The sequence below is a fragment of the Limanda limanda genome, chromosome 11, assembly GCF_963576545.1.
Source record: "Limanda limanda chromosome 11, fLimLim1.1, whole genome shotgun sequence".
Lineage (NCBI taxonomy): Eukaryota > Metazoa > Chordata > Actinopteri > Pleuronectiformes > Pleuronectidae > Limanda > Limanda limanda.
Genome location: NC_083646.1, coordinates 9,843,547 through 9,870,397, shown reverse-complemented (window position 1 = coordinate 9,870,397; position 26,851 = coordinate 9,843,547). Strand labels below are relative to the sequence as shown.

Genomic DNA, 26,851 nt, shown 5'->3' with positions numbered 1-26,851 from the left:
CCGGAGTTTCGACCCGAGGAGGTTCTGCCTTCACCGACCCTGCAGAGTCTGGCCACGTCACCCCGCGCCATCCTGGGCAGCTACCGCCGCAAGAGAAAGAACTCTACAGGTGCCAAGAGCATTTTATCATAGTGTGAATGACTGCTTCAAATTCATATATTATATAAGTTAATTTTGAAGAGTTTCTGCGTTTTCTGATGTTTGATATACTAAGATATGAATCTAATAACCAAGACAATAATCAGCCGATAAATTCATAATGATAAACCTGTTGCAGCCCCGATCTTTTGGGTCAACAGTGACTCGTCATTATTGAGTAAGCTTATAGAAAAGCAGATCTTCACTGTGTTTATAAATGCAGAGGTAGAACTGTCTCTCCAGTCCTTATTTATTTTTAGATGATATGATAATATGATATGGATCCTGAAAAACGGGGGGATTTAAATTCTGCTGATAATTACTGTTGTTTCTTTGTATGTGTGATATTAGTGTCATCAGTAAAACTACTTTCTAAATGTTGAATTTCTAGTTTACTCTTTGCTGAAGGCGGCACATTGTGTGTAGTGGTTTTTAAGTACCTGTGTCATTTTATTTAAAGATTTCTTCCTACTTGTTCTCCTAGATTTGGACTCAGCCACTGACGATCAAGTCTCTCCTAAAAGAAAGAGCCGGCGGCGCTCCAGCTGCAGCTCCGAGCCCAACACTCCTAAAAGTGCAGCCAAGTGTGAAGGAGACATCTTCACCTTTGACAGAGCAGGTAACACACCAAAGAAAAACAAGAGTTTAAGACTCAGACTCTGGTTTCTCTAAAATGTATTTCCTATTGTCTGTTTGTTCTCTGCAGGATTACAGTAATGTAGAATAAGGGATCTGGGTTGTTTGAATTGTTATTAATTTATGTCTTAAAGATGATTTATTGATTCTCTTAACTACTTTGACCTACATGCGATTTCAAAAGTGATTATTTCAATGAGTATAAAAAGTTGGAGTTGGAGTCCCTAGTGTAGTAAAGTATTTTGATCTAAACTTAATTTTTTTTCTGTTGGATTGTATCAAATATGCCTAATATTTGTTGTGAAGAGACATAAACCAACATGTTCATCATTGTAACCAGATACCCGGAGTCTCAACCACTCCACCTATTTGTCCCCACTCCCAGCCACAGATGGAGAAGACATCCTGACAGAACTGGAGTTTGACAAAGTGCCGTACTCGTCCCTGCGTCGAACGCTGGACCAGAGGAGGGCGCTGGTCATGCAGCTGTTCCAGGAGCAGGGCTTCTTCCCCTCAGGTAAAACAAAAACACACACTCTGTACTGTTAACACAATTGATCAGTGTACGCTTCCACTTGCAGACACAAGTTTTTTTTTAAATTCATTTTGTTGTTTTGCTTCCAGCTCAGGCCACTGCAGCCTTCCAGACGAGATACTCGGACATCTTTCCCACCAAGGTTTGTCTCCAGCTGAAGATCAGGGAGGTCCGGCAGAAGATCATGCAGACGGCCACCCCCTCCGACGCCTCCGTCTTAGGCTTCCCTGACTCCGCCTGCTCCCTCCCTGGACCCTCCGGCTCTCAGTCAGGAGAAGCCTCAGCGAGAGGAGGAGGAGGAGGAGGCGACCTGCAGGACGAGGAAGGGGAGCAGGGGACAGAGACGAGCCCAGAGGATCCTCGGGACTCACAGGACTCGTGTAGATGAGGGAAGTTGACTCATCGAGATTGACCAATCAGTGACTGCTGCTGTCACACATTTCCACCCCTACGCGCTTTCACACCTTTTTTTTTTTTCAAATCCACTTTTTGCTCTACTCTGATGAGATCATTTTTTTCCTTTGTATTCTCTTCAGATGACCTTGGAGATGTTTTATGCAACATTGGGAGGTTTTTTTTATGTGTGACCCTTGTACCAAAAAAAGGACATGTGAAAAACCTAGTGGCACAAAACTTACACACACACACACCCGGTAAACTCTTACATCCCACACTTGAATTAGCACTCTGTATTAACCACCTTGGAGGAAGCTCCCATTGATGCCAGTGAACGAAGGAGCATTGTGTACAGCTGCGCTCATTTGCCTCCACAGAAGAAGAAAGGGTTCTTGTTTTGGACGGAGATCTGCTTCGCCCTTTCAGAGGTGGTGGAAAGTCAGCCGTTTAAAAAAAAAAAAAAATAGGACATTTTAGCTTTTGTTATTTGTTTTAATAGGGTCAGAGGAGTAGAAGCAGTAACGTATCTGTTCAACCTGTATGTAGACTTAACAGTTGTAAGCCTGTGTCTTGTTTCTGCTGACTCTCGGGGGCTGGGCCTCCAGCAGCTTGAAACCATTTGATTTGACAAAGAGCACTCGTTGCTACGGACCTGGAAAGTTTTCCTGTTCACACGTGGACCTTCAGGGGAGGTCTGCACAGGACAGACTGATACATGGACTCAAACGTTAAGTGGACTTCTGGCAGTGCCATCATTCCTGCGAGTACCTGTCTGGCCAAGTCCTCCCTTCTCTCGACTGACCCCTGAGCCCACGCCAGGGGGAAGGAAGCGAGCATTCCCGTGCCTCTCGTTTGTGAACCATGAAGGAAGGAGGTGGGTTAGAATCAACGGGCACATCTTGGCTCTTTGTTGCAGAGGTCCGGCTGCTGCAGCCTTAACCCTCTGTTGCCAAGCAGTTTTATGACTTTTTTTAATGATTTGTATTTAACATGGTCATATTCCGTTTGTTGTCGTACTATTATTATGGTTATTGTTATTCCTCCTATCATTATAGTGGATCCTGCTCCTTGGTTCTATTCTCATCGCTGGCAGACATTTCCTTCATTTCTGCCGGTTGTTGATTTCTTGTACTAGTTTTCTTTTAATACTTCTAGAAACAGGTGAAGGATGCTTATCCTCCGTTGTAGTCTTCCCTTGACCAGCCTCTGGCCTCAGCAAGGACCTGTGGTGCAGTGATTTTTTTATGGTTCATTTCAAAGAGGAAGACAAACTCGACGCAGACCTTTAAATTCGTTCAACAGTAATAAGCCGTATGTTTTAGACAGCCTTGTATGCCTCTCTGTCCCGCGCTCTATAGCCTCAGCATTTGTACACACCCTTCCTCCACCTCTTTCCTTCCCTTTGTCACTTTATTTCTCTCTCCAGACCTCCTTCATAGACAGGTGGAGAGAATGAACTGCAGTAAGTGAGAGGAGGGTAACAAATCCAAAAGAGAACTGGTAGGACCTTATACTGGTTCTGTCTGTGCAAGACTTGGTTGTGCTGTAAATAATTACTGTAGAGTCAGTAGACTCGTTATATTATTGATAAGGAACATACGTTGACTTTTAAGACACCTATTACAGACGGTAAAAACACATGACATGGAAAAAAACAATAATAAATATGACTATTAATGTTTTTGTGTTATACTCCTTGTTTTGCCGTTCCAGTATGCAGGAGAGGAATTTATATGAATAATTTAAGGTTTGTATCTGTATCTTTCAGTATGCAAATAAAAATAGGTGTTCGATTAAAGTGATTTTATTGCTGGAAATGTGAAAAATGGGTTTTCCTTAAGCAGACATAAAAAGAGGAGAGTGGTTAAAAGTATGTTTTGTCCTGTTCCTGAAGTTATTTATCTACGTCATGAAAACAGGCTTCACATCATTTCCACTGTGGTACAATGAATGTTAAGAGACTGGAAATGTTGATCTTGAAAAAACATTTATTGATTTCAAATATTTACAACAGAACACTTTGACCAAAACCTTAAACAAAAGTCACATCTTATTTAATGATAAAATCATTCCATGAGGCACAAACCTGTGGTTCTTATTCATAATAAACACCATGTCCTTTAATCTACATAATTTCAAACTGGTCCTCTCACTGCTCGAGGGGAGGAGACAAACTTTGGTGTATTTGCTGAACGTAACATGCGTTTTGAACTGAACTCTCAATCTCACAGTAAACCACTCAGCCTTTGCTTCAGTTGGTATTGAGACCAGCATTTGATTCATCAGCTCAGCAGAAGCTCACAGGGATAGAGTTGAGTTTGTCTGACGGGTCCTCGTCCTCAGATGAGCTGGGGTCCGTCCACAGCAACCGTTTCCATGGCGAGGCCGCTCTGCAGGGCCGTGTGATAGATCTCCAGGGCCTGCTCCAGAGGCAGCACCGAGCCCTCGCTCGTCTCTATGATGGCGATGGTTTCCCCAAACTCGTTACACATGATGGTGGGAGTTCCTTGTGTCTGAGAGGGGGAAACAGAACTCAGAATAAGATTCAACTTAACACACAGAACTGGTACACAATCTAATACATGTCATGATTAAATGTCATCTTGGAAACGTTACACTATGATTAAGTGAGTGTGGATGTCAGTACAGTCAGTTTGTTTAATTCAGGGCTGAAAACAGTTTTGTGTATTTTCTGTAATGAGTTCAAATCAGTTCAAACCTGCTGAAGATCTGCGGCTTGGATCCGGATGAGCTGCGGCTGCCTGCTGGCGACCTCCGCCGCTGAAGCGTCCACCACCGTCAAAGCGGAGCCGGTCTCCATGGCAACCTGAGCAGCAGCCTCCTCGTCCAGCCTCTGCTGCCTGGCGTGGGTCTTCTTGTGGTTCCTCAGGTTGGAGAAGGTCTTGAAGGCTTTGCCACACAGCGCGCAGACGTGCGGCCGCTCGCCCGTGTGCGTTCGCCGGTGCTCGGCCAGGTGCATGCTCTGGATGAAACCCTTCCCGCACACCTCGCAGCGGAAGGGGCGTTCACCCGAGTGAGTGCGCAGGTGCTCTCGCAGGTGCGTGTTCTGACGGAAGCGCTTGCCGCACACCTGGCAGGGAAACGGGCGCTCGCCGGTGTGGACTCGCTGGTGGAGTGCGACTCCGGAGGAAGACACAAACTGTTTGCCACAGACGGGACACTGGTGAGCTTTAGGCCGCTTCCCTGGTGTGGACCGCGAGCGCCCGGGTCCTGAGGCGAGGTGGCTCAGTCTGTGAAGACGCAGGTTGGCGGGAGAGTTGAGCTTCTTCCCACACATGTTGCAATCTAGACCCCCCCGCACGTGACTGGTGGAATCCCCTGCTTCTGCGGAGGTGGAGGGCTCTGAGCTCAGGTCTCTGGCCAGCTGGGATTGGTCGTGTGTCTCTTTGTCGTCTTCTCTCCCCCCAGCAGCCTGCACCAGGGTGGGGTGCTGCTGCAGACAGTGGTGGTCTCGCTGCCTCCTGCTCCGGAAGCCGGCCCCACAGTGACAACAGGAGAAGGGGGCTGGAGACCCGGCGTGCTGGGTGAAGCGATGTGCTGCCAACTTGGAGGGCCAGCGGAAGGTACGCTGGCAGTCCGGGCAGCTCAGAGAGGCAGAGTTGAGGTGCAGCAGGCTGTGCTGACGGAGGTTGGAGGACTGGGAGAAGGAGCGGTTGCACACGTCACAGCGGTACGGGCGCACTCCAGAGTGGATGAGGTTGTGCCTCATCAGATTGGCCAAAGACGAGAAGGTCTTGCCGCAGTCGGAGCACTGGAAGGGCTTCTCGCCCGTGTGTGTCCGTATGTGGTTGCGTACGTGGATCTGCTTCTTAAAGGACTTGCTACAGATTCCACAGACGAAGCTGCGCTCGGGGACATGGGACTTGTGTCGGTGCTGAACGAGCTGCAGCTGGGAGGGAAAGGTCTTACTGCAGGAGCGACAGGAAAAAGGCCCTTTCTCTGATGAGGCAGCTGCTGTTGAGCCAGTGGAGCTCGACGGGGCATCGGTGTCTGTAGCTAGATCAGACTTGGTGGCCTCCTCCACCTGCTCAGGCACATCATTGTTACCCTCAAGTGGGGGGGACACCTCCATGATGTTGTCCTTTGCCTTTCTCTCCACTTCATCTCCTTCCACCTCTGTCTGACAACTTTGTTCTGGATTTTCTTCCAGACTTTCCATCTCTTCTTGTGTGAGAGGCGCCATCAGGCCGGTTTGTGTAGTGTGAGAATTTCTCTTTTCTCTTTCTCGCTCTAGGATGGCAAGGGCAGAACGAGACGCTCTTCGTGGAGCTGAGAGCTAAATACGACAACAATCATATGTTACACCGATATAACGTGAGGTTTTGATTATTCTTACTGGGGCCACACTGGATGCGTGAGTGACGTGCGTGTGTCGCGGAACGTTTTTGCTTTTCATTTGGGTGACCATGTGATCAGGTCAGAGCCAGATCGCCTGCGTGGAGCCGCATCTCCTCTAGTGAGTCGGGGTCTCGTATTAAATCTAAGTGAAAGCGAAAACGAGCTTCCACCACATTTTTAAAGTCTATCTGTTGAATACGTCGCAATTACTTGAAACACTTCCTGTACATATATAAAATAAAAGCCAGAAGATGCGTGGCTTCATACGGTTGAGTCCTGGCATTTAGTTGAGTTCATAGGACTTCTCTCGTTCAAGGAAATTCAGTAGTCATACCAGACACCTCACATCGCGGCAGACGTTCTCCGCGTATGAACAGACGCTCACGAGATGCAGCCGATCAGCGCCGCCGCCGTCACACGCTGCACCCAGTGTGGCCCAGGTGTTACTGTCCTACCATAGCGGCAGTGGGCGATGAGCCAGGTGTGTCCCGGTTGAGGTGGGTTCGGCGGTGGTAGAGGTATTTGGTCATGTTGGTGAAGGTTTTGTTGCAGAACTGACACTTGTGCAGTGGGTCTGCCGTGTGGGACTTCCTGCAAGGAGAAGGTGCAACAGAAAAAAGGTCGAAAGCTCGAGTTAGTCGGCTGTTGGTTATTATCTGGGAGGTGTCGCAGTCCGAGCCACTTACCTGTGCATGATTAGAGTCATCTCCGTGGTGTAGCCGTTGCCACAGTCTACACACAAGTACCTGGCCACACCAGAGTGTGTTCGCATGTGCGTCTGCAGCGAGGTCACCTTCTTGAACACTTTGCCGCACTCCGGGCACTCGTGCGTGCCCTGCTCGTGCACACGCCTGTGAGCGGCCAGCCGGTTGATGGAGGTGAAGCTGCGGTGGCAGAGCTCACACTGTTGAGGTTTGGTCCAGCCGGCGTCTCTCTTCTCTGCCACTCGGGTCCTCGCGTCCTCCCCCTTCTCTGTGGCCTCCTCCTTCCCTCGCGCCTCCTCGAAGCCGCTCATCACCCCGGACTCTCCGCTCTCCTTGTCCTGGCCCAGGAAGTGCTCCCCCTGGTGCTGGAGGAAATCCTCTGGAGTTTGGAATAGCAGGGAGCACTCGGAGCACTCGTACGGGTGGATGACCAACACCTCAGCTTGCTGCTGCAGCTCCTGCACGCCCGGGGCCAACCTCAGCTCCAGCCTCTGGACGCCGTTCTCCTTGGCGGTGGAGCCTCGGCCCACGGCGGGCTGCAGAGCCGGCAGCTTGGAGCGCCGCTGGCTGGTGGCAGTGGAGTTGTCTGCCAGGACCTGAGCCGTGAGAATCTGCAGATGCATGGTGGCGGAGCCGGGGGTCGCGGTCACGGGGGGGAGCAGGGCGAAGCGGGAGGTTGCTCCAGATTTAGACACAGAACGACGTTTCTTCTGTTGCTGTTGCTGCTGCTGCTGCTGCTGCTGCTGAGCGAGAACCTGGTGAACACACAGAACAATGTACAGAGAGTGAGTCAAGACTGTGAAACTATCCACGCATCTGTTGTGAAATGTTAAAGAACCAAAGTACCTGAGCCAGGATCTCCCCGTTCTGCTGCTCACTCGGCACATAACTCTGCAGACTGCTCAGTGGAGTCACGGTGCCATCGGGCTGCAGAACATACTCCTGTTCACAAGGGCAACAAGTGGTGATGCAATGTTACTCAATAAATAAGTGATGTCTGATATCTGCAATTTGTGGTTTGATCATGAAAAACACATTAAGGTAGAACCACAACCCAAATCAGAGTAACTGAAATACATTTTGTTAGTGCTGCAATTTGAATAGTCTACAGAATGTGGTCATTACCAGATTCATGAATTCAACATCACAAACAGTTGTACGAGCATAAGTTCCAATATTCAGATTATTTTTCTAAAATTGAAACCATCAAGGAGAGATTTCCCAAAGTGCTCGCTACATATTTATAGAAAAATATGACCAGAAAGTGTTTACACACACATGAATGACTCAGCACATTGTAAATGTCCTGGTAAATTACTGCTGTGATCAGTAGATAAGAACAACTAATTCAATTAAGATAATATGTCAGATTAAATCAAGAAGCTCTTTCTGAGCTACTTCTATACGAGTGTAAATTAAGCTGTTGATAAATTAAACAATTTCAAGTTTACAAACAACTCAGACAAAATCAGGAAGGAACTTTTTTTTAAATATAATCAGGACGCTTTGAAGGTTTTCGTTAATATCTTAAGATCAACAATAAAACAAACAGGGAGCCACTGTAACATTAAACAGCTTTCAGTACCCAGCTACTCTATAATGTGAGATTTGAATCAAAAAATAAAATGACAATTTCGCTGATGAAAACAAAACATCATAAGAGGATGTGATCTGCTGCTCAAGGTTCCTGCTTAAAGAACATCACTTTCAGGGGGCAATGTCATTTCAGACAACACACCTACTATCAGCCTCCTCCACCCTAATGAGAACTACATTAATCAGTTATTAAATTAAATGTTATTTTGATTTATAACTTGATAATTGAAAAACAATAACACACAGATTAGTCTTTTAGCACTGTGTGGGTCTGCTCACCGTGGGCTCTGCGTTGCTGTGGGTGCTGCTCCTGCTGTGTGACCTCCGGTGCTCCAACCAGGCGTCCGGCGCCTCGAACAGAGCCAGGCAGTCCAGACACTGGTACTGAACCGGGCCGGACACCTGGGCCTCCGACCCGCCGTCCTCCGTCTCCATGACCTCACACAGCTCTGACAAACACACACACAGATGGAGTTAGTTCTTAGGCTGAAAATCACCAGGGGTCAAATGTCCACCTTAAAAATAAGATTTATTCTGAACCAACAACCTGGCTGTAGAGTCAAACAGGGGGAGGAGTCTGTACTCAGCATCACTGGGAACTGTTTGCAGGGTTCATACACATTTTGACCAATGGATTTCTTTTTCAATAACTTTGAATTAAATTTCCATGACCCAACATTTTGTGAAATCTTGGTGTGTACGTGAAAAAGTGACAAAATGTAGTATTTAAACTAACAATGAGAATTCCAAGGAATACAGTATACCTTAAATGACACAAACCCAAGTATGCCTGCTTATATTTTGAACGTATTTCTTTAAAAGCATGTGAATTATTTAAAACTCAGCGTAAGTGAACGACATGAAAATATGAATATAACAAATTTTCATGACTTTTCCAAAACTTTTGGGGTTTTATTGTTTTCCATGACTGCTCCAGGCCTGGAAATAAACATTAAACAATTCCATGACTTTTCCAGGTTTTTCACAACCGTAGGAACCCTGTGTTTGGTTCCTTTGATACGACTGTGTTATTACCTCCACCCAGGAGGTTATGTTTTCACCCCCGTCCCTTTGTTGGTTATTGGTTTTTGGTTTTAAGCGCGATGGCACAAAAACTATTGGGAGGGATTCACATGAAACTTGATGGAAGTTTGGCAGCAAACCTCAGTCTGCCCTCCCCTTCTCTACTCTTCTTCTCATCTCATTATTATATACCAACCAACTGTTCATCCATTTACTGGCTTTACTAGCCCCATGCACGGACTTTACCACTACATATTCTTATATATTTATATATGTATATTTTAGTGTACTTTCCACTCCAGCAGCACAAGAACACTTCCCTACTGGACACTGACACAATCACATCATTGCATCCCATTCCTGTATCTGTATATATGTTCTCCGTATGTGATTTATGTATGTTTGTCAGTGAGGTGTTTAAGTGTTAACTGTATTAGCTCCTGGAGGATCTGAATTTCCCTCGGGATTAATAAAGTATCCATCTATCTATCTATCTAAATCCAGGAAAACTTTCTTCAATAATGTGAGATTTTTAGTTGATTTCTCAGAGAATAATTCATGGATCTTGAAAATAACAAAATCTGAGGTGATATGTATGGGTGTGTGCATACATCTGGATTAGGGATCGGGGGAAAAATCGATTCAGTTACAAATCGCGATTCTTGTGAATGACGATTTTTTTGCCTCCAAAATCGATGTTTTTGCACAAGAATCTAAACATACCCAAGCACTAGCTTTGCATCGCCTACATGCAGACAACAACGAAGCATAGCCTCCTTTTTGTTTATTCCAAAATTGAAATTATGAATGAACTTTTATTCATTCTATTTAATTTACCTTTTATTAATTGTTTAAAAGTAGCCTAAGTGGCACACATTTCTTAATCTGTCAGTTTGTGTGCAGTTGACTGGGGCTATACAATAATAGGGCAGTCATTAAGTTAATGTTAATATTTGAAATAAAACTTGTAAAGCTCTAAGTGAATTTGACTGTGTTGTATTTATACTATGATTCAACTTTTTTCCATGGTCCAATATTTAAAATAAAATAATAAACAAAAGAAATCGCAGGAAATCGTAATATCGAATCGCAATACTTACAGAATCGCAATACCCAAAGAATCGCAATACATATCGTATCGCCACCCAAGTATCGTGATAGTATCGTATCGGGAGGTCCCTGCCGATTCCCGTCCCTAATCTGGATATAGTTCTGGATGTGTTGGGCCTTTCTGGAGTACTACATGTTTTTTTTGCACAAACAGATCACATCCATTCCCTTCCACAGAGAAGAACATGTACGTGATCAACACCTCTCCAACTTCCACTTTCTTAAACTCATTCAAAAACTCACGGAAACCAATGTCACCTTGCTGCTCCATCCCCAGCCCGGCCTCCCTCATGTGCATCTCCTGGTGCCGCAGCAGCTCCTCGGGGTTCACCAGGAGGCTCCCACACTCCAGACACTGGTAGTGCTGGGTCTGGCCCATCATGGCTTCGCTCAACTCCACGTCCACCTCTCCCTCGGGGCCCGTGTGGATCTGCTGGTGGATCAGCACCTCGTCCAGGGTGTTGAAGAGCTGGTGGCACTCGCTGCACATGTACTGGTGCTCCACGTAGACGCCCTCCTCCTCCTCCTGCTGCTGCTGCTCCTGCTGCTCCTCCATGCTGGCTGTGTGTGTGGGGGGTCCTATGGGGACTGTGGGGTCATGGAGGAGGATCTGTGACAGGTGATGAGGTCGCTGAGGGCTGAAGGGAAACTCCAAAGTCTGATCTGCTTGTGTCCAGAGTGTGGGATCTCACCTGTGTGGGGGGGGGACAACAGGAAAAGGAACAGCACATGACACAGAGCAGAGGCAGCAAGTCGTGTGTTTACAACGAAAAGGATTCAAACATGTCGGTGTTTACACAGAGAAACGAGGGAACCAGCCCCGGGACAAACGTCATCTCCAGGCGTTAGCTGGATGCAGGCCCTCCCAGTGCTCCCAGTCCCCTGCTCCCCACTGACTACACTGGTTTCCCCCCCCCCCTCGGATGGGGTTCCCAGTCCACAGTGTGATGGCGTATGGAGAGCTGTTGGCGGCGCTCCCTCGGATCCTCAGAGCTTTTCTCGACACCGTGGTTTCCTGACAGCTGTGCCCGGTTCGTCGGGCGGTCCGTCAGGCGGCGCTACACACTTTCAGCCCTAGCTTTCGTGCTAGGACGGCGGGCCCTGGTTCCCCCCCCTCACCTCGCGGCCGCTGTCGTTGTTCCGATCCCGAGTGTGGTCGTCCTCCCTCCCTCCCTTACGGGCCCCGGCTCTTCTCTCGGTCCCTCGTCACCCCCTCCGTCACAGGGAAATTTAAAAAAGCGAGCAGAGTCGTCGGACGGTCACATTTCAAAACGTGTAGAGAAACGTTTGCCCGCCGATTGCCTCCATTCTTGTGCTGCGAAGCCCCGCCCAATGCGGTAGTTTCAATATTTCGGATGCTGTGATTGGCCGGGCTCGCTGTCAGTCCTACACTGTGCTTTACTGATGGGAATTGTAGTTTTTTTTTTAAATATTATTCATCAGAATCAGAATGTATTTATTGCCAAGTAGGTTTACACATACCTGGAATTTGCTTTGGTTGAAGGTGCATACAATGAACATAAAAACACAATAAGTACTACACATAAGAAAAAAATGATATATAAAATAAAAATATGTGAACAAATATATATAAAAACTAAAAAGTAAAGTAAAAAGTAAAAAAATGCAAATGTCATTGTACACAGGTACCTTTCCAAGGCATATCTATCTATCCATCTATCTATCTATCTATCTATCTATCTATCTATCTATCTATCTATCTATCTATCTATCTATCTATCTATTTATCTTTCTATCTATCTATCTATCTATCTATCTATCTATCTATCTATCTATCTATCTATCTATCTATCTATCTATCTATCTATCTATCTATCTATCTATCTGTCTGTCTGTCTGTCTGTCTGTCTGTCTGTCTGTCTGTCTGTCTGTCTATCTGTCTATCTATCTATCTATCTATCTATCTATCTATCTATCTATCTATCTATCTATCTATCTATCTATCTATCTATTGGTGTACAAATATATAGAAATATAGTGTGAGAACTACATTTGTATTTTAAGTTATGTGCTTATGTGGATGCCTGAAGTATTTATGCTTATAAATAGTATATCTACATGGGGTATATATATAGCTTATAATATATGACCCTCTCAATATTATGTTGGTTACATGCCAATAGCCAAACTGAAAGACAAACATAAAGTACAATTATTACACATTTTGACTTATTTTCTATCTATACTGCATGAAATATAAATAGAAAATAATACATACCTTTTATTCACAGCAGTACGGGAGTATTTACCTTGAAAATCTCAGAAATTGACCCAAAGTCTGATAAGATTGATCAGATAGATTGATCTGGTTTGGCCTTGTTTTCGTTGGTCAAGCAAGATGCTTTCTATTTCAGAGTAAAAGCATGATCAACTCCAGAAATATTTAATTTAAAGGCTAAAAACACGGTGTAAATGACGCCAAATTCCAGTTGTATTTGAACATCGGGCCTTATGGACACTTGGATGACACCACAGGAACAGTATTGAGGCATTTTATTATTTTATCTGTTTTTTTTTCATCTTATAATTAATGATAATTGAAGAAGTGGTCACCAGTTACTTTAATGTTTTGGATCCCTCATACTGGTTGAGTGGATAATGAGGGAATTTTAATTTTTGGGTGAACTATTCCTTTAAAGTTTAAAGGAATAGTTCACCCATCTGCACGATACACTGGGAGTTATTTCGGTCCTGTGATCTCAACAACTCAGTTTCCCGTCAGCCCTTGCGCGCTCTACGTCGTCGTGCGTCAACTCGAATGTCCCCCTCCCTCCCTGCCTCCCTCCCTCCCCCCCCACCATCATCGCTGTACAGAGGAAGAAAGGGGGAGACGGGCAGCCCCGTACAGAACGGCTGTAAGTGTAGTTTTTATTCGTATGAAGCCCTAGAAGACCTCCAGACAGAGCTCCAGTCTGCGCGGGCCTGGTCGCCACTCACCCTCCACCTCGCCCCGGCTTTAGTTGTCCCAGATATGAGCGGCAGCGGGCGGGCCAGGGCCAGCTCCTTCGCCGAGCCTCCCGGAGCTCCCGGATCCGCTGCAGCCGGCGCCGGAGCAGCAGTAGCCGGGGGAAGCTCGACAGGAAAAACTGGGGCTCCGCAAGCCACTGGGAGCAGCTCGACGAGCTTTGGCAATCTGAAACTGCCCAGTGAGTATTGGTTTGAGTATTTCTACGACACGCCCGGTGGTCCTCGGTGCTACCCGGGGTTCGGGTCGGGAGCTATTCTGGAGGAAATGTGCCCGGGTTTGTCTTTAATGTCGATCTTTGTCGCGGTGCTAACCATTAGCTGGTTAGCTAACTCAAGCTAGCTGCCCGGCTAACGCTAGCTGTGTTTTTTCATTTAGGAACCATTGGGATCAAGAGCTTTTTATCGCACAGCTAATGCTAATGCTATCGTCTGCTAACGCAAACCAACCACCTAACCTTTGATGTGTTGACGGTTATTAACTAACGATGTGCCGTTTTTTCTTTTTCCCGTCATCACCAAACCACTATCACTGGACTGTAACCCAAGAAGAGGGCTAGTGTTAGCATAAGCTATAATGTACCCGTCATTAATATCAAAGGTGGGAGCTAACTAGCTTGCTAACGCTTGTAAAGAGTAGGTTGGAAATTATCAGGTAAAGGTTTTAAGGCGTCGTCCTGTGTCCTGTCTGATCCTGCACTTAACCTTAGTACCAGAGTTTGGTAAAGATCTGGCCTGAATACGTGGAAACTCTCTAAAAAAGACAAATTTCCCCCCAAATGTTCAAGTTCAAGCTGCTTATTAACCAGCAAATGTTGACCCTATATGTATGTTATCTAACTGCTGTCCTGGACCCATACACCTATGCATACATAAGGTCACCACAGGCAGCTGATCTCTTCCATAAGTTAATCATGGGGAATCTTTACATATCAGGGAAGTGGGAAGCTGTGGGCTGAGTGTTGTGGAAACACTTGTAAAGTCCCTCCAGTTGGTTTAGGTTGTGTGTTGACGAGAACATGCAGAATGCTCAGGGGTCGTGTGGCTTTGCAGCAGCAGCAGTCAGCTGAGGATCTGTAGGGGTCTGACAGACGTGTGCAGAACGACAGGCTGCAAGAGACTGCAGGAAATGGCTCCTGTGTCACAGAACAACCTCATAACAAGAAACCCTAACCCGAGTTGTTCAAGAATTGATAAGAAGTCCATACTGAGTTTGATGACTCGGAGGAAAATTAACGCACGTGAAGATTAAAGCTGAACCAAGCTGCTGTGTTTAAAGTCTTCACAGAAGTCGTAAGGCTGCAGATCTTCACCAAGTCGTTTGCTGCGTTTACATGCATGATGACTTTTCCCTCTAAGGGCACAGTCACACATATGTGAAGCGTATATCGCAGGTCTCAAAGTTCAACGAAGTTAAGTGCGATGCCAAGCTGCACTGAGATTTGCCTCGCCACAGGAAGCAAATATTTTATCCGCCTCCTCGCTCTCATTTCTCCACTTTGAATCAGGAGGGAAGGTTTGTCAGAACCGTCACTGCCACATTTGCATATGTGCGACCTGGCCCCCAGTCTTCACTTACTGCTGAACTCACTGAGAGCATGGTTTTTATGGAATAGGTCCCGGGACCCTAAAGGCACCCAGACAAACCTGCTCCTTTACACAAAATAGACACCGCATGACCTAGTATGTTTACATGGAATCAAAGTAGGTGTCAGTTCATGAAATCTGGCCTTCCATGAATCTGTAGATCTGGGGCTGTGTTGTTTAGAGCAAATACTATATATACATACTCTACTGTAACTGAATAATAGATCTTTCACGCATCTGCTGCTGCAAGAAGCATCAACAAAGTCCATGGTTTTCTTTCAACGTGCCTTTTACCTCTTTTATGTTTGTTATTCCTTAAAGGCGCATCATAAATAAATTACAAATTTGCAATAATAAAAAGTCAAGCTTTCTCCACTTTCCCTTGTTGTGTAGCTGGCTGCTTTGTGTCTGTCGAGCTCCCAAGGCTGCAAAGCTATGTCCCATTGACAGTGAACTACAGCTAAAATAGAAATTGTCTATTTGTACCTTCTGTCTAAATAAACCAAACAGTTTCACACCCAAAAATAAACTCTCCAAAAACTTTGTCTTGCCCTTCAAGTAAACCAAAGTTGTTGCGTTGAAGGCTACTTTCTGCTAAATCTACACTTTGTGATTCTGCCAATACTACCAGTCACACAATACAAATGTGGCCATTAACCTCTATTCACCGCTGGTAAACATATTGATTAATGGTTTTAGTGCAGCAGTGAAGGAATAACTGTTCCTCCTTAACAGAGAGCATTAAAAGCCTGGATCTAATCACTAGTACTCGATGCTCATTCAGTTGTTTGACACCGTAAACAAAACATGTCAGTGAGAACAACTAAATGGCATCATCAGCGATACTAAATAACGGTATGTAATCACTGAGAAGAGGAGTTGGCTGACGAGCTGAGAGTGTCTGTAAGGGGGGGGGGGGAAATATCTATCCATTTTGGCCGATCAAAGGCTTAGGGATGGCGTCATGACATACGTTAAGTGATTACATTTGGCAGATGCACATTCTTTCCTACCTCTCAAATTTGAAATGTAGTCGAAAACAACTCTTAACCAAACATTAAGTCTACGCAATTATATCGTTATCCTTATATGTCTCCATATTTCAAATATCATTTATTTTACTTAACACAAGGCTTATAACGCGTCATTACATCCTGTTGTATCAGTCACCTCCAACCGGGATACAGTCCTTGAAACCACAGACACACACCTGTATTATTAGCAGCATACTAAATGATCAAGAGAGGGATGCACCAATACTAATCCAGCGTCACCAGTTTCAGGCGTGTACAATCCTCATTGTTTCATAGGATCCCGACTGATTTACTGTGATTAGGTCAATAGAAATACCACAACCTTGGCTCTGGAGCCAAAACTCAGTCTTAAAACATAAGTTAAATATGAATGTGACATTATTGTTATAATTATGAATATTGACCGATATAAATACTTTTAAATTGATATAATTTTTTTATATTGTTCAGACCTTGGGCAAATGTGTGGTGACTGTTAACATCTAAACCCTGTGTAAATCAGTCATGGTGCTGTTATAATTCCCACTGGCCAGTGAAGGTGTGAACCAGTAGTTGTAATTCATCCAGCAACTGCTGATCGTTGTATCAAGTTAAAAGTGCACTTAGTCTTTACACTTGCAAACAAAGCTTCAAGCTAATTACTTGTGAGTGTGGGTGCGACGAAAGTCACTTTGCTCATCCTTTTCCTCTTAGTCATCATGCACTGAAGTATCGGAAACCAAAGCCATTCATTGACAGCTGGGCTGAGTGCTCATCTGTGCATTCATTATGCAGGGGACTATCATGCCACAGCTGCTTCATATTTAATTTGCTCCCCTCTGTCCTAAGTTGTTTAAAAAGTGTGTGAAAGTGACGCTAAAAGGAAACAGAAGAGCTGTGTGTTGTGTGGCTACAATACATGGATTTAAAGGAACCACACAGTGGCTGATCTCAATGGCTGACCTCAGGGTAGAGATCAGATGTAGGCCAATCACATGGATACGCTGTCGGCTGCTGTTTACTTTTAACCTTGACAAAGTTGTTAGTGGAAAAAAGCCAAAACAGAATATTATTGTTTTCATATGCCTTTGAGGATAAATTGCAGATACTCATCTAATTTTGAATTTATTGAAAAACCAAATAATACTGCAGATAATGATACAGACAGAAATAGTGGGTAACGAAGCCACATTTCTGCCTTCGTTTTTTAGTAATTGTCTGACTCCATTTTGAGACCCGAGACCAACTAGAGATCAGGAGGGGTCCTGTTGAGACAGGCGAAGTGAGCAAGCCCAGGAAATGGTAGCACTTCTGGGTGTGCTAGTGTCCACGCAATTTTTGATCACAGGCTCTGACAAGCCTTTTGGCAACAGGCCTCTTTTGGGAAGTTCTTCCCATCCCAGTGTCATTGCTTCTGGTGCTGGTTTGTCAAATCAGTCGTGACCCAACACGTGCACGCAGGGAAAACACTGAGCAGTTACTTGACCCTAACTCGAGCTGTCATTGAGTGCTGGATCTCGAGCATCTCCCTGCTTCATTTCCAAGGTCAAACATCGGCCTGACAGTGACACTGTTGGACAAGTTTAGGTTTGGATCACAACATCACAGCAGGTGATTCTTACCCAAACGTTTCCTCTCACACAAACACATTTTCATCTGCTTGTGTTGATTCTAGAGTTGTAGATGTTTCAAGCACCATCTTGTTCTTAAACTTATTTACCTAAGCTGTTAAAACACACGGGCACGCACGGGCATTGTGAATAAGATATTACAATATCTTATTCACAATATGCAAATAAACTGTTAATCTTTAATTTAATAATACCAAAATAAATGCACGAAACAAAATCATTTGCTTTGCTGATTCTCAAACAGGGACTGTATCAACTCGTCCTGGGGGTTTATGTTTAATATTGGAATTGGGACATTGAGTTAATTGAGATTTAAGTAAGTGAAGCAGAGATATTTGCTTCAGGGGAAAACTAAAATACTTTTTATTGGTTCATTTATTCTGTAATTATATTAGTGATAACGTAGTTTAGCTCTGATTATGTTTGAAATACAGTTGTAGACTGTTAACAATTTATTAGCTTTAAGACGCTGTGGGTCAAGATCACATTCATGTCTTCAGTATGAAAGGGTTTCCAAGGTTTTACCTGCATAGAGAACTGCGAGTATCTGGAACTTGAGGGAAAAGTAACGGTGTGCACACACTGACACAGCTTCTTCTCTCTTTTCTCTCTCACTCTATCTTAATTCGGTTTACAGTGCGGGAATCTGACAGAATAACGGACAGAGCTGAGAAAACAAAACTGTTTAACGGTCAAAACATGTATGAAAAGAACCAAAATGAACACTGCAGGGCTCCCTGGGTGTCTGCGGTGGTGTGGGTCCCCGGGTCCGTGCCACGGCGTTGTGCACTCTGCCTGGGGCAGTGGAGCTTTGTCTGCCCCAGGCCTGGTACACCGCCACCTAATTCCCGGCCAGGAAAAAAGTCTGGTTTCCTTCTAGTTTCACCCGTGGGAGCAAAAGAAAGTGTTGTGAAGGGTTTCAGGAGCTCATTACCAGCCTGTGTAGTGTCTGGGGAGGCACCACGTCGAGCAAAACCATTCAAAGAAGGCAGAAAAGATGGCTGGAGAGCTTGTTGACATTGCTTCTTTCTGTAAGTGACGTTGGTTTTAAGGGAAACTGAAGCAGGTGATGAGGATGAATCTTTATCTCTCTAACAAGGTGTATTTGTACTTTCTTCCCTAGGAGACAGTGGCAAAGTGACGACGGTGGTAGCTACACCGGGCCAGGGCCCCGATCGCCCTCAGGAAGTGTCCTACACAGACATAAAGGTTATAGGAAATGGCTCCTTTGGCGTCGTCTACCAAGCTCGCCTCATTGACAGCCAGGAGATGGTGGCTATTAAGAAAGTTCTCCAAGACAAGAGGTTTAAGGTTTGTATAAATACTGTTGATAATTACTACTCTTTCCCTGCCTGAATTAGAATGTGAATAACTCCAGTGACTGTCCTGGATTAACTTTGTCATATGTTTTGCACAATTCACATTCTGTATTCTTCCTTCATTTTACCTTTCTTCATTATAGAATAGGGAGCTGCAAATAATGAGGAAATTGGACCACTGCAATATTGTGAGGCTACGTTACTTCTTCTACTCCAGTGGCGAGAAGGTGTGTATGCTCTGACGTTTGTCTTTTATGAATCAAGCTCCTGGCAGAAACACAGCCACCACGCCCTGCCATTTATGTAGTGCATGCATCAAGGATGAGTAATAGACATGTTCTGGACTAGTAGAACTCAGTCTTTATTGTAGCATGAATTCACAGTTTTTATTATATGTCTCCGATTATTATTGTGGTTTTACCCTAAGTGAAAATGTATTAGCTAGAAACACTAGCAATATTATCTTATCTTGAGAAAAAAGGCTTATTTATTGTCTCACTTAAAACCTGAGAAACAAACAAGAACTGATGATGTTGTGAAACACCGACAAGCAGTATTACCTTTTGGCCCCTAAATTCTGATCTGTATGCTTTAGAAACTAAATATTTGTGTCCATGAGTTCCTCCGAACAAGATGGGTCTTTATATGCAAATTATCCACCTTGACACGCACTAAATTCTATTTGACATAGCAGGCGTAGCACAGTTTTCATTGCCACAGAATCCCTGGATGACACATTCATTTAAAATTCACCTCTTTCAAGGGTAGACATTCATGTATCATCGTTTATAATGAAAGATTTGCTGGTTTATGAGTAAAAGGCTGCGATGGTGTCAGCGAGCCTGAACATTCTCCCCTTTGCAAAGGAGGCTTATCAATAATGTTTACATTCTTAATGATGGATGCGTTTCATTGCTTATAAAGTTCAAGGGTAATATCAATGCGCCCTAATTGTTTGTAGCAAATATTTAGTTAAGGTAATTTGTGCAAAGTCTAAACTAAATATTTAATTTCTTATTCTTATTAAAGTTAATTGCTGCTTATGGCTATAGTAATACTTTTGTGTTAACTCGCTTATCGCATATACAGTCCAGCATAGCTCTCAGACTGGTTTGTTGAGCCGGTCGTGCTCATATCAGTGGTTTTGGTATTTATTGTCTGGATTGGATTTAGATGCCACCTTCCACTTCTAACCATACAATCCATTTGTCATCCCTTCCAGAAAGATGAAGTGTATTTGAATCTGGTGCTGGACTACGTGCCAGAGACAGTGTACAGGGTGGCTCGGCACTTCAACAAGGCCAAGACCACCATCCCCATCATCTATGTTAAGGTAAGTAGACGCTATGCACATACAGCTGAACGTTATCTCTTCACTGTCTTCATCACACTACTAAATAAATGTTAAGTCAAGTTATTCAGGCGTCACACTCTTCAATCCTGTCTGTAGCAAGAGGTTCAAACTATACTTGTAATCCTTTAAGCAATTACTGTCCGGTCAGTCTAAATTGTACTTGTTATGATCTCAATTTCGGTGGAGATCATGTTTCATCCCTGTCTGTTTATCTCAAAGCTGCACATGCAAATGAAGTTGACTTTATCTGAGTTCATTTTGGCAGTGATGTGGGATTAATGAATCTTTGGCTATAACTTTAAATGCTGCATTAGTTTGTTTTTTGTGAAGCCCTGACATCCACTCTGCCAAACAGCATCATGTGCTGCGATGGTAACAATACGCAGAAGATAAATAAATAGATTTAAAGTCAGAAGCTCTGACATGTTGATATTTTTATTTTGACTAATGAGCCTCATTTGTACTTTTTAAATTCATACTTTGTTGCTGGTTTTCATGACTAACTGGTAATTTTCTGTCTCACGTGTCAGATATAAAAATGGGTTAGCTTTGAATATTGTATTTCAGTGTTTTGGATTTAATCTGATCAGTTATTTGAGCAAATCTGTGCTGAAATTTGGTGGAAACGGAAAGTAAAGTATTTTTTTCAATAATCATCTCGATGTAATGAACAACCAAGTATTTCCCTGTTTGTATTTCACAGACAATTCACTGATTAAGGATTACAAAAGCAGAAATGAAAAGATAGCCCCATGGGAATGAATGTGTGTGCAATACACTTGGTTCCCTGTCTAAAAGGGTGCTGATTTTAGGGAGAGTGTTTGTTTGTTTACTGTGTCTGTAGCAGCACAGAGGACATTATAGCTGTCTCATGGCCCATTTCCCTTCCTCAGCCTGCTGCTCCCCCGTGGCTTTGAGATGCAGACTGATTTCTCCCATTTTCTTTCTCCTCTGTCATCTCTCCTTCCTTCAGCGACACACTTTCATCACAGCATGTCTGGGTCTCAAGTTTTCACCATTGTCACCCTCACCTCCTCTTATTTTTCTCTCTCTCCCTCCCTTTTTGACCATCCTCCCTCAGCCATCTTGTCTTTAATCATTTTGTAATCTGTGCCCATCCTGCTGTCACTGCATCCTGTGGGTAATAATGGTGATGACGACAGTGATTTCATATGAAGACACTTACCATCTGAATTCCACAGACGCATCAAATGACGGCAGAGTGTAGACAAATGTCAAACAGGGGTTCGATGAAGAGGGTTACTCGTCTGCAGGGATCATTTTTCACCCTTGTGAAAGGAACAGTCGGGAGAATGTTCAAACCAAATAACCCAGTCAGGTTATTTTCAGGAATTTAAGTCTGAAAACAGCTTTGTTGGCCTCAAGCTTAGCTCAGGTCATTTGAGGTCACAAAAACCTACCAGGATTTATACTGTGCAGTTAATTGGCAGGGTAACTGCAAGTTAAACATTAAAAAGAAGGTGGCGCTATCGATCTTAGAAAATATTAAATGTAATCATGAAACTTCAATTTTCTTTAGTATTTTCTGTTGACTTTTAGTTATTGTGTGTGATTTCAGGCTGTCAAGAGATTTACATCTATAAAGTGAAAGTGTTGTGACATTGAAATGCGATGCAGGAGGCTGCTAAGTCACTTCTGTGGAGTTTCAGACAGTCACATTGTCAACACTGTCACTATTAATTAGTTAAACCATCCATCCAATTTCTGCCTGGGCTGAAATCATTTAACTACTCATTTAATTAGGAATCACTGTAATGTATCATGCAGCTGGACAGTACTGGAAACATTCAATAATTCTTGGATATTTGCCCCTGCTGATGTTCCATCATCCTTTTAATTTGGCTTGCATTATGTTGATTTACATGATTGAAAAAATAAACTATGCGCAAATCCTGATAAAGCATTGGAGATGGGGCACCTGAGTAAGCAGACGATCAGGGGTAATGACAATAGTGAGGCTTCATCTTAGAATATGTGTATGATTCTGTTGTTAAACACTGACGGGCATCATGCCAACCCTCCCTGTCCCCCCCCAGGTGTACATGTACCAGCTGTTCCGCAGTCTGGCTTATATCCATTCCCAGGGTGTGTGTCACAGAGACATCAAGCCCCAGAACCTCCTGGTGGACCCGGAGACGGCCATCCTCAAACTCTGTGACTTTGGCAGGTCAGTAGCTGACACTGCCTCTGGACATGTCTGTCTCCATCACTCTTTGCATTGTGGTAACTGTGTGTCTATCAGCATGCATGTGTATTTTGCTGTCTGTTTGCGTTGCCATCTGTTTCTCAGTCTTGACTTGTATCTGTCAGACAGTCTTACCTGCCTCCCTCCCTGTCTTGTTCGCTTACCTGCTGCAGTTGTGTGGAACAAACGCATGGAGAAATGAAACGTTCATGTTGACTGACACTCCTTTGTTTTGTGCTTCATCTCCCACCCACCACCTTCTAGTGCTAAGCAGCTAGTTCGCGGGGAGCCCAATGTATCCTATATCTGCTCACGGTACTATCGTGCCCCAGAGCTCATCTTTGGTGCCACCGACTACACGTCCAACATTGACATCTGGTCGGCGGGCTGCGTGCTGGCTGAGCTGCTGCTGGGCCAGCCCATCTTCCCCGGGGATAGTGGTGTGGACCAGCTAGTAGAGATCATCAAGGTACAGTGAGGATGCTGCAAATGGGAGGAAAGCCAAATGATGGCAGAGGAAGTGGTCTTAAGTGTTAGTATAGATTTTAAAAATTAACAAACATTGGTTTAGCAAATCCCCACCTGACAACTCGACATGTTTTCTGAAATGTGTTTTTAGATGGAGACATTGTGACAACATGATATTTTGGTTATCAGCTACACTGACAAGCCGTCCTCCTCCCCTCTTTATGCACAGGCTCACAGGACATTCCCCTACTTGTGATTTATACGAATGAATATTGATTTTTACCCTTGTTTGTCAGGTTCTGGGGACACCAACAAGGGAGCAAATCCGGGAGATGAACCCGAACTACACAGAGTTCAAATTCCCACAAATCAAAGCACACCCTTGGACAAAGGTATGTTTCTACTTCTGGAATACGTTAATGTTAACCACATGCTCTCTGTGTGAAATTCTAGTATCAATGTTTCTCTGAAACAGCTTTTTTGTTTTCCAATGAATGGGAAATATGCCACAGGATAAAATAACTTAAGTTGTTAAACTTGATGGATGTAGACATCTATAAACTTGTCACATTTTTGCAGGAATAGAGATTATCCCATAAATAAATGTTTCTATAAAATCTTTCATTCCTGGTAGGACTAACTTTTCTCCAGGTATCAGTAGTGAACCCTAAATATGTGTCTTTCTCTCCCTTCAGGTGTTTAAGCCTCGTACTCCACCAGAGGCCATTGCCCTCTGCTCTCGACTGCTGGAATACACGCCAGTGACTAGACTCTCTCCTCTGGAGGCATGTGCACACGCCTTCTTTGATGAGCTGCGCCAGCCCAACACCCGTCTGCCCAGCGGACGAGAACTGCCGCTCCTCTTCAACTTCAGTCCTGTTGGTGAGTTTGCCTCCAATTTTGAATTTTATTTGACTGCATGCTTAATTTCTCCTTTTTAACTTTTGATTACCTTGACATGTCATGCCATTTCACCTGTAGTGTTTTATGTGTAATTAAGTATTTACTTTTCTGCTCTCGCAGAGCTGTCTATTCAGCCCCAGTTGAACTCCACACTCATTCCTCCTCACGCTCGTGCACAGACATCGCCTGCCTCACATGGTATGTTTGGCTGTAAAAAAAATGAATCCGCATTGTTTTTAATGCCACCATTTTCTTTGATACTGAGAAGTGGCTCTATTGTTTCTGGTATTAGAAATTTAGATTTTAAAATCAAAATGTTTTATTGTTGCTGAGCTGAATAAACCTTATTGTCAGTCTAACCCTGACCTATTTTTATAATCAAACCTATATGTCCTGTATTATACAGGTATCACATTTAGCTCAGTTAAAAAATACTTCAGAAACACCTTGTTATCACATTAAGAATAGTTTCAAACAATGAGAACTATTATTATTTATCAAAATACTTGACTGAACTCTTCCTGTGACTGTAACTGTGACAATTGTTATTCCCTCTCTCTACCTGCAGAGGGCAGTGTCCCAGACAGTACCGCCCAGCCCAGCTCAGCACCTGGATCCATCAACAACAGCACCTGAGCATCTCTGTCATCTTTTTTTTTTTTGCTCTTGCCCCTTTTTCCTTTTCTCATCTCTGCTCCTCTCCCTCTCAACCTTCGTCCTGGCTCCAAACCCTTCAAATACAAAAAAAAAAAACTATACAGACCCACATCAACAACCTGCGTTGCTATTTACCCTGAATGTTATCCATTTCCAATAGAAGGAGATTTCCATGGCTGCTGCGAGCTTTAGGACGATATGCGTTTTTCTAAGGACAGTAAAGTAGCCACGCTAAATAAGCTGCTAATTAGCTGCTGTTCTCAGTCCTTGTCTGGCCTATTAGAATAAATACACATTACAATGGTTGGGATGTTTGGGAGATGAGGAGGAAGGTTGTACATGTTGGTTGGATTATCTGTATTATAATTGACAGTTGACTTTTATCCCTTTTTTGCTCTTTATTTTTATTCGTATAAGCTCATTTTAAGTGTGGACGGGGTCGTGACTGGCTTTGGAGTAGAGAATGAGGCCGTGTGTAAGGCCTGACTGATATTGACAATCATCTTAGCAGGGTTGAAAAATGTCAGACTTGTAGACGAGTAGCGGTTCCGTCCTTTTCCACCCTGAACTCTACTCAAATATGATCAGTTCACTAATGTTATTTTTAATCTCCCAGTTTGATACCAGACGTAACATATTGGCTGATTTTTGTCCATGTCATTTTAGATGAGAGGTGGTTTTAAATTTTATTATAAAGCAGGGCACCGCAGCCCGTCTTACTGTTTCATTTTGAATATTGGCTCCTCAACTGCCTTTTTTTATGTGAATGAGTGGGAGCTTTTTGCGAGCAGAGTGCACATCTTCAGTTTCTTTTGTATAAGCTCATGTTGTCAATGGTTAAGCTGGAAACCCTGCGTTTCATGTCGACTCTCAAGTGAGTATTGCACATCTCCACCGGGAGCAGAGGGGAAGCCAAGGGGGGAGTAATGTGGACTTTCCAGCAGTGAACATTATGTCACACAGGGAGTTGGTGTGGGGCTCCACTTCCATCTAAAACACCAGTCTCAAGATTTTAAGTGTCATAAACACAGTCGCCTAGCACTGTAGCGTGAAGTCACCTAATTTATTGTGTCACTCTTACGGTGTTAAGTTTCATATCGGCTACATTACATAGAAGAAATGCATCAGGTGTAGAAGGTACAGGGAGAAAACTGTCTGCGTTCACTCCTCACCTGGTTTGTCAACGTTATTTCATCTTGTGTAGACAATGACTGTGTGAGCAGGAGGAGGATTTAGTTGTTTTGCTGTGTGTGAGAGATTTGTTGAAACCCTCTTCGTCCCTTCCCAAACAGCCCGAGACGCTCATATCGTTTTCTTCTTGTTCTTGACTGATGAGCGGAGCTGATCTCGACTCATCCACGCAGCCCAATGGTCCACCGTTGGCACAGGCTAATTTCTTTCTTCTGCCACGCAAATGTGCATGTTCAACATGTGTTGACCACGCTATATTACTTCCACTAATCACGGTAATAATCTGACCAGAGATGTTGCTCAAACCCCAGAAACCCAACAGCTTTTGGAGCCTCCCCCTGAATCCTCCTCACCCTTTGCCTTCTGCTTCCCCTCTTTCCTCCTCCTCCTTTTTTCACTGCTAAACTGTAAATATCAAGTACCTTTTATTTTATTATTTTTGTTATTATTGTTATTATATTGTTCTTGTAATTTTTTTTTCTCTAGTAGACCGGCGCAGCCGCAGCCGGACTGTTTATCCTCAGTCGCAGTCTGTAAATACGATTTCATTTCAGTCCCTGGTTCACGAGGGGAAAAACAGAACAAAATGTTTCATTTTTATTCTCTCTCCCTCCATTTCTCTCGTCATATTTTCCCCTTTTACCCCCATAAATGTTGTCATAAGTGTTTTATTTATTGTATTGTGTTTTTTGAGGGGGTGGGAGTGGGGGAATCTTTTATTTTCCTCTGAGGTGGTAAATTTAAGGGATTTGGTTTTTTGATATTCTTTTTTTGTTTGTTTTTATCCAATTTTTAGTCCAGCAATGTCACATGCAAAACAATTTGACATCCAAGATACTGTACACAGATCCAGATGTTGGAGTGAGGTGTTCAATCAGTGTGTCTATAGCTGCACATGTTAGTCAACAGATGGAACTTGGAAGTTTTCACTTAACTTCAATGTGAAGGGAATGTTACAAACCTCTGAACGGAGGGGGTTGTTAGGAGGGAGCGTCGATCACCGTGTGTGTGCGTGCGTGTGTGTGTGTGTGGAGGAGAAA

At 43.9% G+C, this 26,851-nt stretch overlaps 3 protein-coding genes across 3 annotated transcripts in view; 2 read left to right on the top strand and 1 right to left on the bottom strand.

Annotated features, from left to right (window-relative positions):
• The window catches only part of cicb (capicua transcriptional repressor b), a gene marked incomplete in the record, with an annotated part of 32,640 nt that extends 29,118 nt beyond the window's left edge, over window positions 1–3,522 (top strand). The window contains 4 exon segments of the mRNA XM_061080680.1: window positions 13–109; window positions 623–757; window positions 1,115–1,291; window positions 1,399–3,522. Coding sequence (XP_060936663.1) covers window positions 13–109; window positions 623–757; window positions 1,115–1,291; window positions 1,399–1,697 — 708 coding nt within the window.
• Window positions 3,523–3,675: 153 nt separating this feature from the next.
• On the bottom strand, window positions 3,676–11,804 carry znf526 (zinc finger protein 526). The gene is made up of 8 exons (XM_061080694.1): window positions 11,617–11,804; window positions 10,756–11,189; window positions 8,644–8,813; window positions 7,615–7,710; window positions 6,751–7,523; window positions 6,520–6,655; window positions 4,425–6,002; window positions 3,676–4,218 (listed from the first exon to the last, which is right to left on the bottom strand). The coding sequence occupies exons 2-8, from the start codon at window positions 11,051–11,053 to the stop codon at window positions 4,045–4,047; spliced, it is 3,225 nt and encodes a 1,074-aa protein (XP_060936677.1). The 5' UTR covers window positions 11,054–11,189; window positions 11,617–11,804; the 3' UTR covers window positions 3,676–4,044.
• Window positions 11,805–13,321: 1,517 nt separating this feature from the next.
• Window positions 13,322–25,354, top strand: gsk3ab (glycogen synthase kinase 3 alpha b). Its single transcript, XM_061080811.1, has 10 exons — window positions 13,322–13,664; window positions 18,837–19,024; window positions 19,176–19,259; window positions 20,255–20,365; window positions 22,444–22,574; window positions 22,857–23,061; window positions 23,357–23,452; window positions 23,756–23,942; window positions 24,084–24,161; window positions 24,532–25,354. Exons 1-10 carry the CDS (start codon window positions 13,490–13,492, stop codon window positions 24,597–24,599), a joined length of 1,323 nt encoding a protein of 440 aa, XP_060936794.1. The 5' UTR covers window positions 13,322–13,489; the 3' UTR covers window positions 24,600–25,354.
• The last annotated feature ends 1,497 nt before the right edge of the window (window positions 25,355–26,851 follow it).

What these genes read in the sequence shown, in the direction of transcription:
- znf526 (XM_061080694.1), bottom strand. Translation starts at nt 11,053, where the DNA reads ATGGAGGAGCAGCAGGAGCAGCAGCAGCAGGAGGAGGAGGAGGGCGTC. An exon ending in ACAGCAACGCAGAGCCCACG is followed by an intron (nt 7,711 to 8,643) that starts GTGAGCAGACCC and finishes CCTTGTGAACAG; the next exon opens with GAGTATGTTCTGCAGCCCGA. An exon ending in ACGGGGAGATCCTGGCTCAG is followed by an intron (nt 7,524 to 7,614) that starts GTACTTTGGTTC and finishes TGTGTTCACCAG; the next exon opens with GTTCTCGCTCAGCAGCAGCA.
- gsk3ab (XM_061080811.1), top strand. Translation starts at nt 13,490, where the DNA reads ATGAGCGGCAGCGGGCGGGCCAGGGCCAGCTCCTTCGCCGAGCCTCCC. An exon ending in TGGCAATCTGAAACTGCCCA is followed by an intron (nt 13,665 to 18,836) that starts GTGAGTATTGGT and finishes TTTCTTCCCTAG; the next exon opens with GAGACAGTGGCAAAGTGACG. An exon ending in AGCTAGTAGAGATCATCAAG is followed by an intron (nt 23,062 to 23,356) that starts GTACAGTGAGGA and finishes CTTGTTTGTCAG; the next exon opens with GTTCTGGGGACACCAACAAG.